At 41.6% G+C, this 14,792-nt stretch overlaps 1 protein-coding gene across 2 annotated transcripts in view; it reads right to left on the bottom strand.

The window, feature by feature from the left end:
* APOO (apolipoprotein O) overlaps positions 1-14,792 on the bottom strand; it is a 63,281-nt gene that overhangs the window by 28,972 nt on the left and 19,517 nt on the right. For both annotated transcript variants that reach the window (XM_035000891.1, XM_035000883.1), the window contains exons 2-4: positions 4,940-5,047; positions 3,533-3,652; positions 1,000-1,054 (exon numbers count right to left, since the gene is read on the bottom strand). In XM_035000891.1, the coding sequence (XP_034856782.1) occupies positions 1,000-1,054; positions 3,533-3,652; positions 4,940-5,047 (283 nt within the window). The remainder of the gene's footprint in view (positions 1-999; positions 1,055-3,532; positions 3,653-4,939; positions 5,048-14,792) is intronic.

Genomic DNA, 14,792 nt, shown 5'->3' on the forward strand with positions numbered 1-14,792 from the left:
AGTGATAGGTAACAATGAAGAGCCCTCCTCAGTCACATATGTAATGACAAGAGATCAGAAGTTCTTTAGTTTCCTCAGATTAAAACATGAAGGTAATAAAAGCACCTATCTGTCAGGGTTATGAGGATTATACATAAATTAATATTTTAAAGCACTCAGACTAGTTCCTGGCATGTAATAAAAACTAAATAAGTGCTGATGAAATTAATAAAACTAAGACGTTACTTATTAACATACATATTATTCATGGATGTTAATAACCTGTATCAGCCCATCAACACTCCATGATCTTCGGAAGGAAATAAACTGTATTCGTGCTTGTTTTATTCTGTCATGGAAGCAAACACTTGTAAAAACATGAGTTTTTCTTTGCTGAGATGCCCAGTAAAGGGAATGAAACACACTCAATGTCCATTAATTCACCAGTTTCTGATGGAGATGAGTCAGAATGTAGACTGTGAACCAAGTTTATGAGTGTATGGGATAAGTGGATGTGAAAAACAATCAAGGACAATAAAAAAAATGTAAGAACACTACTCATGCAGTAAGGTCTTTCCTAGGCACACCAGCCCAGTTCCTTCTAGCCTCTAAACTTCTATAACATGTATTAAGAGACATACAAATAAGTTATCCTGATTCCGAAAACCTACTGATGAGTTAGTGGGGGTTAGTGTGAGTCATGGACACTGCACCTGGAAACAGATTTCAGGGGAAAAAAAACATCCAATGTCTCTGAACTTGTTAGCCCAACAATCCTAATGATCTTGAACAGACTTCCCCAATGTTTAGGGACACTAGTCCTCTGAAATCTGAGGAAAATAACAGATCTTCTTTCCAGAAAAATCCACATAGCTCTAATATTCTGCATACAATTTCAAGGAATTTCCAGATCTCCTGGAGCCCATCCAGGGAATCCCAGTTAAAAAAATCCAATATTAATGAAGAAACTGATTATGCCTAATCAACTTACCTAATAAAAATTTTTAAAAATCAACTTACCTAACCCCCATTGAACCAAGCTCTGCATCCTGGGCTTAGTTTGTGAGTACATTTCCTAAAAAGGTAAAAAGAAAATGAATGAGAAGGATATGCTGATTAGAAAGTAACAATAAATATATTTGTCTTTACTGCATAGATTATCATATTATTAACACTTCGTGAACAAAGGGATATACTGTCTGGGGTTTTTTGTGTTCTTTTTCTCTTGTGTAATTTCCCCTTCACCACAAACTGCTCAGCAGAACAGTTTATTATTGCCACAGGAAGCAAACACTACAAGCAGAGTGATTTCAACAACCCAGCCTTTTTATTCTTCTATTAGATTCAAAGAGAATAGACAAAAATCAACCCCCTTGATAATTAAAGTGGCAATCCTCTCCCTGTGAGATTAAATCTGTCTTTCATATTAAGTCTATATGTCATGATTTTAGAGTCTGTATCTGAAAACTGCCCTTCAGGAATGACCACCTTGAATGGGACAAAGGAGTCTATATCCAAGTTTTGAGAGATATTTACCCTAATCCTGAGCAAATGAAGTATTAACATTCTCTTAACAACAACAATAAAATGGCTTTGTACAAGAACATCATATATCCTAAAGAAAACAACGGACTAACTAGAAGGTACCCCACTTTCACGAAGTCTACAATAGGGGCGCCTGGGTGGCTCAGTCAGTTAAGCGTCTGCCTTCGGCTCAGGTCATGATCCCAGGGTGTGGGGCTCCCTGCTCAGCGGGAAGCCTGCTTCTCCCTCTCCCTCTGCCCCCCCATGCTCGTGCTCTCTCTCTCTCTCCCTCAAATAAATAAATAAAACCCTAAAAAAAAAAAGAAGTCTACAATAAAGATAGGAAAAGAGACACATGGACATCAGAAGGTATCAGAACCAGCTGCCACTTGGAAAAGGATTTGTTTTGTTTAATTTGGTCCAAGTCAGAACAAGTTATCCTAATACTGTTAATGCCCTTAAACAATAAACACTGAATTTAGGGGAGGACATAAAAAACATTAAAAAATTGAATACTGCTTCATTAAAATTCATTATTGGTATTTTAATACCCATAAAAAGAAAGAAAAACTACAGATAAATGTCTAGAGTGATGACCTATTTCTTTTGCTGGCATAATCTTCTCACTATAAACGAAAATTAAATTAGTTTTGAAAGAAAGGGGCTAGAAATTATTGGCCCAAGGAGCCAGGAATTAGAAATATTTCTATTGAAGAAGACATCATTCTGTAGAAAAATAAAGCCATTGTAATCACAGAATGGCTTTTTTATTTAGAAATAGTACAAATAAACATGTTGATAATTATTCTGTCGTTTAGAGAGGTATTTTGCTGCACTGAGCATCATGCACAGATGAAAAAGTAAAAAACAAAAGGCAATCTTAGGTTGAAAGGTTAAGAGACAAAGTACTTTTATAACCCCCCCCCAAAAGAGCACAAAATAACCGCAGTCAATGCCTACATGACAGAAAAATATTCGCACAAATTTGCCGACCTTATCTTAACCAGCAGATGGTTTAAATATCTTCTAGAACAAGAGAATAAAGTCTAAGCTTTTTACAACACATTATGTAAAAGTCTTTAGATATTTATAACTCAATAATATGGTTATGATACTTAAGTATACTGGCCTAATTTATACTGTTGACAGAGTCTATGCTTACTATTGTCTTCTAAATTGGTGAAAAAAAGTTCAGCAGTGGCACAGAGAATGGAAATGAAAATCTTAAGTTCTGGATGAAAATTCAGTCTGTAAATCTCAAGCAAAGTATAGCTAGACCATGTCACACACAACTACATACTTTGTACTAATCTGCCATCAATTTTTGAAATCCAGATCAAGTATGGCAAATACTTTATGTGTCAAAGCCCACAAAAGCATTCTGTAGATTGTAAACTTCCATTTCAGATGTTAAGAATTGCAGAAATGCTTCCACGGACATAGTAACAAGTGCCTGATCTAAAACCTGAGCAGTCACAGAAGCCCATCTGCCCATGTAGCTCTTTGGTCACTGGGGCAAATAGTTCAGTACTCAAATACGTAATCCCACACTTTTTTAGCTATATCCATCCTTCTATTACAGCATTCAAAATGTTCTGTAACCATTCCTGTTAAAATGGTTCTGATGTGTACACTTTCTGGGGGGAGAAAAACTTTCCAATTTTGATATAAATGCTTACATTATATCCTTTTCCTTCTACTAGAGTTCCCAGCCCCATACCCTCCCCTGGGAGACAATCATGGCTTCCTAGCTGCGACCAACAAGATAGTTACCAGTCCACTCTCCAGTCAAGGTGCTACACGCTGCCTGGCAGGAGGGACATTCTCCCTGCAGCAATGGCAAGACTTGCCACCAGGACGCTAGGGCTCTCTGCTCCCCTCAGAGATGGCACTGATGAGCACCGCAAGTCAGGCCCTCGAAGGTTGGAGCCCTCTATCGTGCCTTTTTCTGAAAACATGCAGCCAATATAGACTTTCCACTCTTGACTCTAGACCGAAATGTGTCACTCCACTTTTAGAACAGCTGTACCTGACACCAACTTGTATATGGCTCGCAGTAATGTCGGAGATGTGAAATGCTTTCTTCAAGTGGGGTCCTTGGCTCCTCCACGTATTTAGATTGACCCTCAGGGACGGAGTAGAGTGAAAGCTGCATACGTTAAAAAGCAAAACAAAAAGAAATAAAAAAGCACATGCAGTCATAAGATAATGCAATCAATCATCAAATCGGCAAGCATCATTATTTCTAATAATTCATGAATTGCTGTGATTCTAAGGGTTTCATGCACCTTACTTCAGAGGATCTGTGCATCTGATTTATCAATAAGAAGAAGGCCAAGAAGACAAAACTATGACGTGTCCTACCCTTCTCCCACTCCAGTGGTAGCAGACAAAGCAGCCCCGCCTTGATCCATTTTATATCCTGGCATTTGGTATTTCACCTTAGATACAGTTTGGAAAAAGGATTCTATGACTCTAAAGTGAGGAGGGGATGCAAAAAAATAAATTGAGTTTAAATGATCAGTCTGGTGCTAATCCAAGCAGGATAGCAAGTTTGTTCCCCACCCAGAGGAGCGGCCGTTCATAGTCGCTACTGGCTGCCTTCTTCACCCTCAAAAAACACCACAGTCCCAAGGTCTGAGAAGAGTAAAAAGGGCAAAAGATAAACTAATTAGCTTTTTGAAAACACCATTCAAGTAACCTGGTTCATGACTGAAGGCAGATCTTTACATCATTTTACTCTAAGTCAACAGAAAGCAAATATCCAAAATAATCGCCGGGAAGTATAGACAAAAAAAGAATGTAAACAATGGAGAGAAGATTTCTTGTTTTATTTATTTAGTATTTATTAAGCATCTACTTAAAAGCCTCTAATCTGGCCAAGAAGAATGAAGCCTGGTCTTACAGAGGGAAAAATGCAAATATTTTCTTGGCTTGAAAGCAGTCTTGCAGGGGCACCTGGGTGGCTCAGTTGGTTAACTGACTGCCTTCGGCTCAGGTCATGATCCCAAGGGTCCTGGGATCGAGCCTCACAGAGGGCTCCCTGCTTAGTGGGAAGCCTGCTTCTCCCTCTCCCTCTGCCTGCCACTCCCCCTGCTTGTGCTCTCTCTGTTAAATAAATTAAATCTTAAAAAATAAAAAAAAAGGAAAGCAGTCTTGGATGAGGCAGATCACTTAGCGGGGACGAGCAGATTCCCCACAAAAAAATCTAGGAAATACTCCTTAATTATGCCTTTAGCTAACTATCATTAATTAAAGTTTATTTGTTGAAAAGCTACATTTTAGTAGCCTCCCACGAAGAAAAACTATAAAGAAATATATTTCCTCCCTTTAAGTGTCTTCTAAACTGTCCTGTCTCCTGATATACAATGTGTATACTTCGTACAGTAACTAAAGCAGATGTTCAAAAAATATCACAACATGAATGGCATGTTACCTCATTAACTTTCACAGAAGTTTTGTGAGGTGAGTCCTTTTTAGGTGATGCATAGACTCTGAAGGTGAGCAGACTCAGGCTGGCTGGCCCCACAGACCTCTGAATTACCTGAAACACAGAAGCAATCTTAAGCCTTCTGTCAGTGCAATAAACTGAATGTGCATAACGTGAGTACATTTATTGCGCTTTATGAGAAACAGATGTATTCCTGAAGTTTTATGGAAGTCAGAAACTAAAAAACGTGTACTCACAGACTTAAAATTTCAGGTCACCTTCACCTTAATTTCCAAGACAGTAGTTCTTAAGTTTTTCTACTTAGCCTGTCAAGTAAAATAAAAGGTACATACAAAGACACATGTGCGCACTTTTAAAAATAACAGAGAAATGCTATGGAATGATTTTAAAATTATAAGAGTCTCGATCTCTCTCACACACATACACACACCCCCACCAACAACAGTGGAAGAAGTTTCTAATGATTTCAACTAGTGATTCGCTGAACAGAGTGAAGATTATTTCTGTGATTCTAATTACCAAACTTTCACAAGCTTTCTCTTTCCATTCCCATTCAGAGCTGGTCTCCCCCAATCTAAGTTCCCCAGCTCAGTATCTTTTCCTGCCTTGCCCTCCCTCACTGGGTCACTCACACCCAGGGCTGCAATGCGAAGGCAGTACCTCCCAGATATGCAGCCCCAGCCCAGAGCTCCCTCCTGAGCTCCCAACTCACTATCCAATTACTCCTGGACATTTCTACTTTTCTACAAGCCATGTCCAAAATCAACTCATCAGGATTTTGACTGTGCCTCCAAGTCCACACTTGGCCTGATGGGTGGGTATGTGCTATGGAATCAAGTCAGAAGGCTTTATTTTCAATAATAATCCCCTACCTTTACACAGCACTTGACCATCCAGCATCTTTCCCCCAGACCTGCCCCTTCTTCCTCTACTTCCTCTCAGGCATGGTGCCACCACCCAACCAGACAACCTGGTCAGAAGCTCTGAGGTCATATTCACCACCACCCTGCCCTATCGGTCAGTAAGTCCTGTTAATTCTAACTGTTCAATAATCTCAATTCACTCTCCCCACTTTATCTCCTCCTGTACAATCTTCCCTTGGGCCCTCATTTCTTGGATTGTTTCCAGCAGCATTCTAACGGCTCACCTGGCCCTCTGATGACTCGAACCACCACAGTGCAAAAGAATGATCTTTCTAAACTGCAAATTGATTATCTTCTACCCTTCGAGATCCTTCGTTATTTATTATCTAGGACTTTTATGCGGGCCAAACATGGCCCATTATGATGCGACCCCAACCACCTTCTTTCACCTCATCTCTGCCACTCTGCCTTCTCCCACAACACATGAACTCCCTAGATTTCTCCCATGCTGTTGCCCAGCTTCCTGGGTTTACACATGCTGCTTGCTCTACCTGGAATGTCCTGTCCTTGCTTTGTCTTTCTGTACAACTGCCTATGAGCAAGGAGATATATTGCATTTTTCTTTTCTTTTCTTATTTATCCATTTATTTATGTCTATCAAGTTCTCCCTACCAAATTGGAAGACCTTTCACGATGCTGCCATGTCTTACTTGGTCTCCCTACTGCCCCTGCCTGTGCCTAGCACAAAAGAAATATTCACTAACTGTTTACTGCCTGCATGAATGGATGGAAGAGAGGTGGAAAATAAATGAGTGGCTGACTTGTTCTAACTCTGTAGGCATGCCTTAGCATCATGGAAATCATATAACTGAGATTTGCAATGCCTGCATTGTGAAGGACTAGGCTATTCCATAATACTCAGAAAACATATAATGCTAAATAAAACATAACAAAATGTCTGTTGTAATGTATGCCTGGAGTTACACACAGAAAGGGAAATTCCTACTTCAGAAGCAAATAAAGAGCTAGAAGCTATTTAAAGGAGTAGCTATGACTTTAAACTGGTATAAAAATAATTAACATAACCTGAAGTAGTAAGTGTTCATCTTGAAAGGACTTAATTTCAACGCAATATTGCTAGAAATTTCTTTTGTTTCCAGGGTAAAGGTTAACCAGCTATTGCTGACAGTCAGTGTGGTCCCTCCTGGCACCCCAGGAGAGGGGCCTATAAGGCTGCTGGTATCTGGAGGTGCCAACTCAGTACTCTCTGCCCCTGAGTCTGTCCACAACCTACTGACAACACTGCTTTGAACTGGGGACTTTACACTGAGCCAGCTAGCCCTACTCTGGACTTTGATCCCCTTCCTTATCAGCAAGAGCCGGTGCCTCACCCTTTCCCACTCCCCATCCAGCATGGCAGCCCCCAAGCATTTGGGGTTCATACTGTCCTCTACCTTCATCATTCTTTTTTAAAAAATTTTATTTGAGAGAGAGAGGGGAGGGTGAGAGAGGGAGAGAGAGAGCACACAAGCAGGCAGAGGGGCAGAGGGAGAGGGAGAAGCAGGCCCTCCACTAAGCAGGGAGCCCGATGCGGGGCTCGATCCCAGGACCCTGGGATCATGACCTGAGCTGAAGGCAGACGCTTAATGACTGAGCCACCCAGGTGCCCTTACCTTCATCCTTCTTTGATATAATGCCTTATGCTGACCTTTTAAATTCTCAGTTCCTGCTTTCGATCCTTAATCCTATCTACTTCTCACATACTTCGTTTTTCATTTCGTAGTCTTCTGTTGTTTTAACTCAGATTTCCACTTTTCCTGTTCTTAGTGATTATTTTCACTCCCTTTCATCTTTTCTTTTCAATCTCAATTTATTCACTGTTTAAATGTAACATTTTATTGGACTCTTGATTACTTTTACTTTATTTTTCCCTTTCATCCACTTTTCTTATTTTAATATTAAGTAAAGCCTGGTCCTCTATTGCTCAAGTTGTTTTCTTCTTCTTCTCCTGTCAGTCTTCCGCCCCCTCAAAAGCCACCCCCACTCCCATCCCACAACAAGAACTATGGCCACAAGGACGGGAGCACCCAAGAAAGCTCCCTCCTGCAAGCTGCCCTTTCAGCTTCCCCAAGGCTCTCAACAAATAAAGAAAAAAATAAACCTCACCCCAGAAGACTTGGGAGAACTACAGATTAACACTCCCTAGGGCCACAATTCTCTCCGCAGAAAGCACATAATTTACTTCAGGGTTTCTCAATCTCAGCAATATTAACACTTTGGCCTGGATCATTCTTTATGTGAAGGCTGTCCTGTGCACTAGACGCTTCTTGAAATCCTTGGCCTCTACCCACCAGATGCCAGTAGCACTCCTCCCAGTCATGACTCAACACCGTGTCTCCAGACACTGCCAAAGACTCCTGGGAGGCATCTCCCCCGCCTCACTCTGCATTAAGAAGCACTGATTTGCCTAAATATTATTTTCTGACATCTCTCATCACCCAGACTTCAAGAAAATTTTTAAAATCCAGGGCCTCAGATCTAATACACAGTGATAGAAATTAGAATAGTCTTGCCTGGGGGGGGGTGAAGCGTGGGGAGGGGATGGACTTACTGAGAAGGAGCACGAAGGAACTTTCTGGGATGACAGAAATGATCCATACCTCGATCGGGGTATGGGTTACAGAAAGTGTACATACATTTGTTAAAACTCTAATTGTAAGATCTGTACAACTTAACATCTGTGCATCTCACTGTACATAAACTATATCTCAAAAAATCCATGCACACCCAAACTGCACAAGTTCATGCTAAAATATGAGTGGGAACTGGAGGCCAAGGGTGACCCCTAAGTAATCTGACCATAGTAAGGAACCAGGTGCTATTGAGCTTTGCGACAGAAACCCACAGAAGGAGCCTCAGTAACAGGTCCACAGGCAGACAAGCCTGACGCTGATGCACTGCCCAACATCTTGGATGGTTCACTTTTCTTTTTGGCATCAAATGGGGCTCCTCTTGGTGAGAGACTACCCTATCCTGCCTCAGCCAGACCAGATGTTATCACAAATGGGGATTCTGGAAGCTGGGCCCCTGCCAGGTGTTTACTGTAACTTGTGAGAGCTCATACTGAGTATTCAGGCCAACCCATTTGATATCAGAATTTAAGAAGAGAAAGGCTATTTAAAATGGGCACAGATCACCCCCATGAAAGTAGGAGAGCAAAAGAGGAGTCAAAGAAGAACCTTCTTCAATCTTCTGTCTCAAGGAAGAAAAAACCCCACTAATCTGGAAGTTAGATGTCTTGAAGAAAGATTTAACCAACTTCCAGGGTCTGGATCACTAAATCACTAAAGTTTTGGATTTATCACCTTTTCTCCAATGGACACTTCTATTGGGTTGCCTTGTGTGAGACTGGAACACAGAGGCATTCCCTCCCCATGAGGGGTCTTGACCCATTATGGTACAGACTGAAAATACCTCCTGGGAAATGAGATCTCCCCTAGACCTTTTCTGATGAGAGCTGGAACCTCTAGGCTGTGCATATCCCTGGCCTAAGCACTCACTGTCCCAAGTAACAGTCCTTGAGAATCTTTGTTTGCGAGGTTCACTCTCTACCCAGGACAGATGGCTTGGCTCAGAAAATGGGTACATATGCACCTTCCAAGAGCTGATTAGACATGCTCTAGTTCAGATTCGGTAAGTTTGGCTTGATAAACCAAAGTCGAGCCCACTCTGTTAAGAACTGCATCTTCAACTAGTGCTAAGCTACAGCTACAGAATAACTAGATTCAACAGCTTCGTTGCTTTAGATCCAGCCTATCCTCTGGAACGTATCCTTCAGCTACTAGATGCCTCTCCTGGAACTCAGTTAGGGGTCTCAAAAGTAAGGAAACCAATGTGGTGACTTGTCTGAGGTTCTAAATGCAGCTGTGAGAGACCCTCAGTCATAGAGAAAACTAAAATCTGACTCAGACAAAGGTGAGTTGGTGACACTTAGCTTTGCAAACCTCAGGGGGAGGGCCAGTGAGTTCCCTGGCTCATGTGGCTAACCCTTCTTTCTTTCTGTCTGATTCTATTCCTCAGCGAGGTGTCTTAAACTCTCCCTTATTTAGGTACATTTTCCAACTTAAACATTTGGATTCTTTGTCTTTCAACATTTGTTTTTACATAGCCCACAGAGGGTTTCATCATCAATGTAAACTGAGCACTAGGACTGGCAGGTGGTTGGATGGGGCCCTAAGAAGTGTCATAAATGGCGTAGGCCACCACTGGTCTTAAAGGATTTCTCCTTCTTACTCTCTCCAATGAAGGTCATCAAGGACTGATGAGAGCAAAACAAATCTGGCTAGGAAAGCAGGGTTACACATGATGTAACAATTAGAAGAGGTCAACTATGATTTTATTCCAAAAACAAATTTATTGTATACCTACTCTGTGTTATGCACAGTGCTAAATATGCCACAACATTTAGGGAGACATGGTCCTTGCCCTTACAGAGTTTCCAGGAAGCTAATGAGTTTACTCAAAAAGACTCAGGTCACAATTTAAAAAATAAATTAAAAAAAAAAAAACAAAAAAAAAACACCTTGGGACTGAGATTGAGTTTAGCCTTCAGCTCCAGCAGCAAAGGAGATTCTTGGACACAGTTAGCCAAGATATGAATCTGGTGAGGTCATAAACACTCAGCTCATAATGGGCACCCAGAAGGCTAAACTGTCCTTGTTTTGCAAATAAACACTGGCCAGACTCTGTAGCTCCAGGATCACTTTCTGATTGTGTCCCAGTAAAACTGCCTTAAAGACAAATAAAAAACTCAAGCAAATAAGCCATTTTCAGAATTACTCAAGGATGCTCATGAGTAGTAGGGCTCAAAACCTGACAACTTGCTTTCTTTTTAAACTTTATGGAGAATCCAGTATATAGTCTCTCCCATCTTTAAGAAGGGTGACCCTTTATTTTCCCCAAATTAAAGATCTATTATCTTACTAGACCTTTCATTTAAAATATATACCTTTGGGTAAATGTAAGCCTCACTTTGCAAGCCTGCATACCGAAGAGGTTTCAGAATCACCTGGGGAGGTTTCTTCTTAGGAGCAGAGATTCCAACGCATTCCCTGACGGTGTCTGATTCCATAACCTGGGGGGGCCCAAGAATCTATTCCCACAATCAGCCAAATTTAGAAAACCAGTATTCCACAAGCAGATACTTGGGGAACAGTTATTCAACTTAGGTTTGTATGAACACTCAAATGTACATACTTTCAAAAACATCTAAAAGCATAAAATGAAAATTGCCCTAAACAAAAAAATAAACAGTGAATGGCCCACCCCACTAGAGAAGTTAATAGGATTTATTTACATTCAAGAAAATCTTTCCCATCATAAACCCAACACAACCAATACCCTCCATCTGTAATTCTCATTCTACCACCCATCATTCTATCTCCCTTCACTGACAAATTTACTTTAAAAATAGACTATGGTTAGGAGGGAGAATAGTGGATATCCTTGGGGCACCTGGCTGGCTCAGTTGGAAGGCCTTGTGACTCTTGATCTTGGGGTTGTGAATTCGAGCCTACACAGGGTGTAAAGATTACATAAATAAATAAATAAATATTTAAAAAAGGAGGAGAGTCCAAGATGGCAGAGGAATAGGAGACCTTAATTTCATCTGGTCCCAGGAATTCAGCTAGATAGCTATAAAACCATTCTGAACACCTGCGAACTTAACCCGAGATCGAAGAAAAGAATAGCAGCAACTCTCTGAACAGAAAAGCAACCACTTTCTGGAAGGTAGGACGTGCGGAGAAGTGAATCCGAGGCGATATTCGGGAGGATAGACGGCGGGGGAGGGGGAATCCGTCCGCCACTTCTGGAAAGTGATAGAACAAAGGAGCACAAAATTGGAACTTTTAGAAGTCGGCTCCACTGAGGGATGTTGCTCCGGTGGCTAAGCGGGGTGTGGAACCCTCACTGGGACACTGTGGTCTCAGGACCCTCGGGGTCACAGAAAGACCGGGGGGTGCCTGAGTGCGGCAGAGTCCCAGGTATTGGAGCAGGGAAGCCGGCTGCAGAGACGGAGCTGAGGAGCGGGCTCTCAGCTCAGGGTTGCCATGAACCGTGATCCGTGGCACAGTCGGGCCACTGCTCCTCCAGCAGGGACCCAACAAGCGGCAGATCCAGGGAGACTCCCCTTCCTCCCCTGGGAGGAGTGGCACGGGAGTGCACCACAGGGATCTGCTGGGTTTGGAGACTCCACACAGGGTCGGGTGCCAGAGAGAGAAACGCGCGGTCACAGGCTAGGTGAGCACGGAGTGCGGCTGGAGACCGGGGAGACGGGAGTGATTGACTGCTTTTCTCTGGGGCTCACTGAGGAGCGGGGCCTGAGTTCTCGGCTCCTCCGGGGCGGAGATCGGGAGGCCGCCATTTTCACTCTCGTCCTCCAAAGCTGTACGGAAAGCTTGCAAGGAACAAAAGCTCCCGAGAGCAAACCCAAGCAGATTACTTCGCCGGACGGCAAGGGTGGGGCAATTCCGCCTCCGGCAAAGACATTTGGGAACCATGGCAACAGCCCCCCCCCCCCCAGAACATCAGCGAGAACACTCCGCCAAGACCAAGTTTACCGATCAATGAGAACAGCAGATCTCCAGCGATACGGGAATAGAGCACACAGAATTCATGGCTTTTTTCCCACGATTCTTTAGTCTTTCAACTTTAATTTTTTAAATTTTCTTTATTTTTTAAAAAATTTTTCTTCTTTCCTTTTTCAACCAACTTCTTACCAATTCCTTTTTTAAAATCTATTTTAATTTTCATTTTTACAGTCATATTCTATCCCTTCCTTGTATTTTACCTTATTTTTGTGTATATATATATAAGTTTTTCTTTCTTTGAAATTTTGGGAAGCAGTTTCTTTTAACAGACCAAAATACACCCAAAATCTAGTCTATGGCTCTGTTCTATTCACCTGCCTGATCATATTCTCTTTTTTTCCCCCCAGGTTTCGGGTCTCTTCTGATTTGTTTAGTGTATATTTCTCTGAGGCCGTTGTTGCCCTTTTAGTATTTTGTTTTCTCATTCATCTATTCTTCTCTGTACAGAATGACAAGACAGAAAAACTCACCTCAAAAAAGAGAACAAGAGGCAGTACTGACTGCCAGGTACCTAATCAATATGGACATTGGTAAGATGTCGGAACTAGAGCTCAGAATAATGGTTATAAAGATACTAGCTGGGCTTGAACAAAGCACAGAAGACACTAGAGAATCCCTTTCTGGAGAAATAAAAGTAAAAAAACCAACCAAGTCGAAATCAAAAAGGCTATTAATGAAATGCAATAAAAAATGGAGGCTCTCGGGATGCCTGGGTGGTTCAGGTGGTTAAGCATCTGCCTTTGGCTCAGGTCATGATCCCAGGGTCCTGGGATCAAGTCCTGCATCGGGCTCCTTGCTCAGTAGGGAGACTGCTTCTCCCTCTGCCTGCCGCTCCCCCGCCTGTGCTCGCTCTCTCTCTTTGGCAAATAAATAAATAAAATCTTTAAAAAAAAATGGAGGCTCTAACTGCTAGGATAAATGAGACAGAAGAGAGAATTAGTGATATAGAAGACCAAATGATGGAGAGTAAAGAAGCTGAGAAAAAGAGATATAAACAACTACTGGATTATGAGGGGAGAATTCGAGACGTAAGTGATACCATAAAGCAAAACAATATTAGAATAATCAGGATCCCAGAAGAGAGAGAGGGGCAGAAGGTATACTAGAGCAAATTATAGCAGAGAACTTCCCTAATTTGGGGAAGGAAACAGGCATCAAAATCCAGGAGGCAAAGAGAACCCCCCTCAAAATCAATAAAAATAGGTCAATACCCCGACATCTAATAGTCAGACTTACAAATCTCAGAGACAAAGAGGATATCCTGAAAGCAGCTCAGGACAAGAGGTCTATAACCTACAAGGGGAGAAACATTAGACTGACAGCACACCTATCCACAGAGACCTGGAAGGCCAGAAAGGACTGGCAGGATATATTCAGGGTACTAAACGAGAAAAATATGCAGCCAAGAATACTTTATCTAGCTAGGCTAGTGCTGAAAATAGAGGGAGTGATAAAAAGCTTCCAGGACAAAGAGAAACTAAAAGAATTTGTGATCACCAAACCAGCCCTATAAGAAATATTGAAAGGGGTCCTCTAAGCAAAGAGAGAGCCTAAAAGTAACTTAGACCAGAAAGGAATAGAGACAATATACAGTAACGGTCACCTTACAGGCAATACAATGGCACTAAATTCATATCTTTCAACAGTTATCCTGAATGTAAATGGGCTAATGCCCCAATCAAAAGACACAGGGTAACAGATTGGATAAAAAAACAAGACCCATCAATATGCTGTCTGCAAGAGACTCATTTTAGACCCAATGACACCTCCAGATTGAAAGTGAGGGGGTGGAAAACCATTTACCATGCTAATGGACATCAAAAGAAAGCTGGGGTGGCAATCCTTATACCACACAAATTAGATTTTAAACCAAAGACTGTAATAAGAGATAAGGAAGGACACTATATCATAATTAAAGGGTCTATACAACAAGATCTAACAACTGTAAATATTTATGCCCCTAACATGGGAGCAGCCAATTATATAAGCCAATTAATAACAAAATCAAAGAAACACATCGACAATAATACAATAATAGTAGGGGACTTTAACACCCCCCTCACTGCAATGGAAAGATCATCTAAGCAAAAGATCAACAAGGATATATGGCCTTTGAATGACATACTAGACCAGATGGACTTTGCAGATACATTCAGAACATTCCATCCCAAAGCAAAAGAATACACATTCTTCTCTAATGCCCATGGAACATTCTCCAGAATAGATCACATCTTGGGTCACAAATCAGGTCTCAACTAGTACCAAAAGATTGGGATCATTCCCTGCATATTTTCGGACCACAATGCTTTGAAACTCAAATTCAAT

This window comes from Mirounga leonina, unplaced genomic scaffold (assembly GCF_011800145.1).
Source record: "Mirounga leonina isolate KUSES-001 unplaced genomic scaffold, KU_Mleo_1.0 Mir_101595, whole genome shotgun sequence".
Taxonomy (NCBI): Eukaryota; Metazoa; Chordata; class Mammalia; order Carnivora; family Phocidae; genus Mirounga; species Mirounga leonina.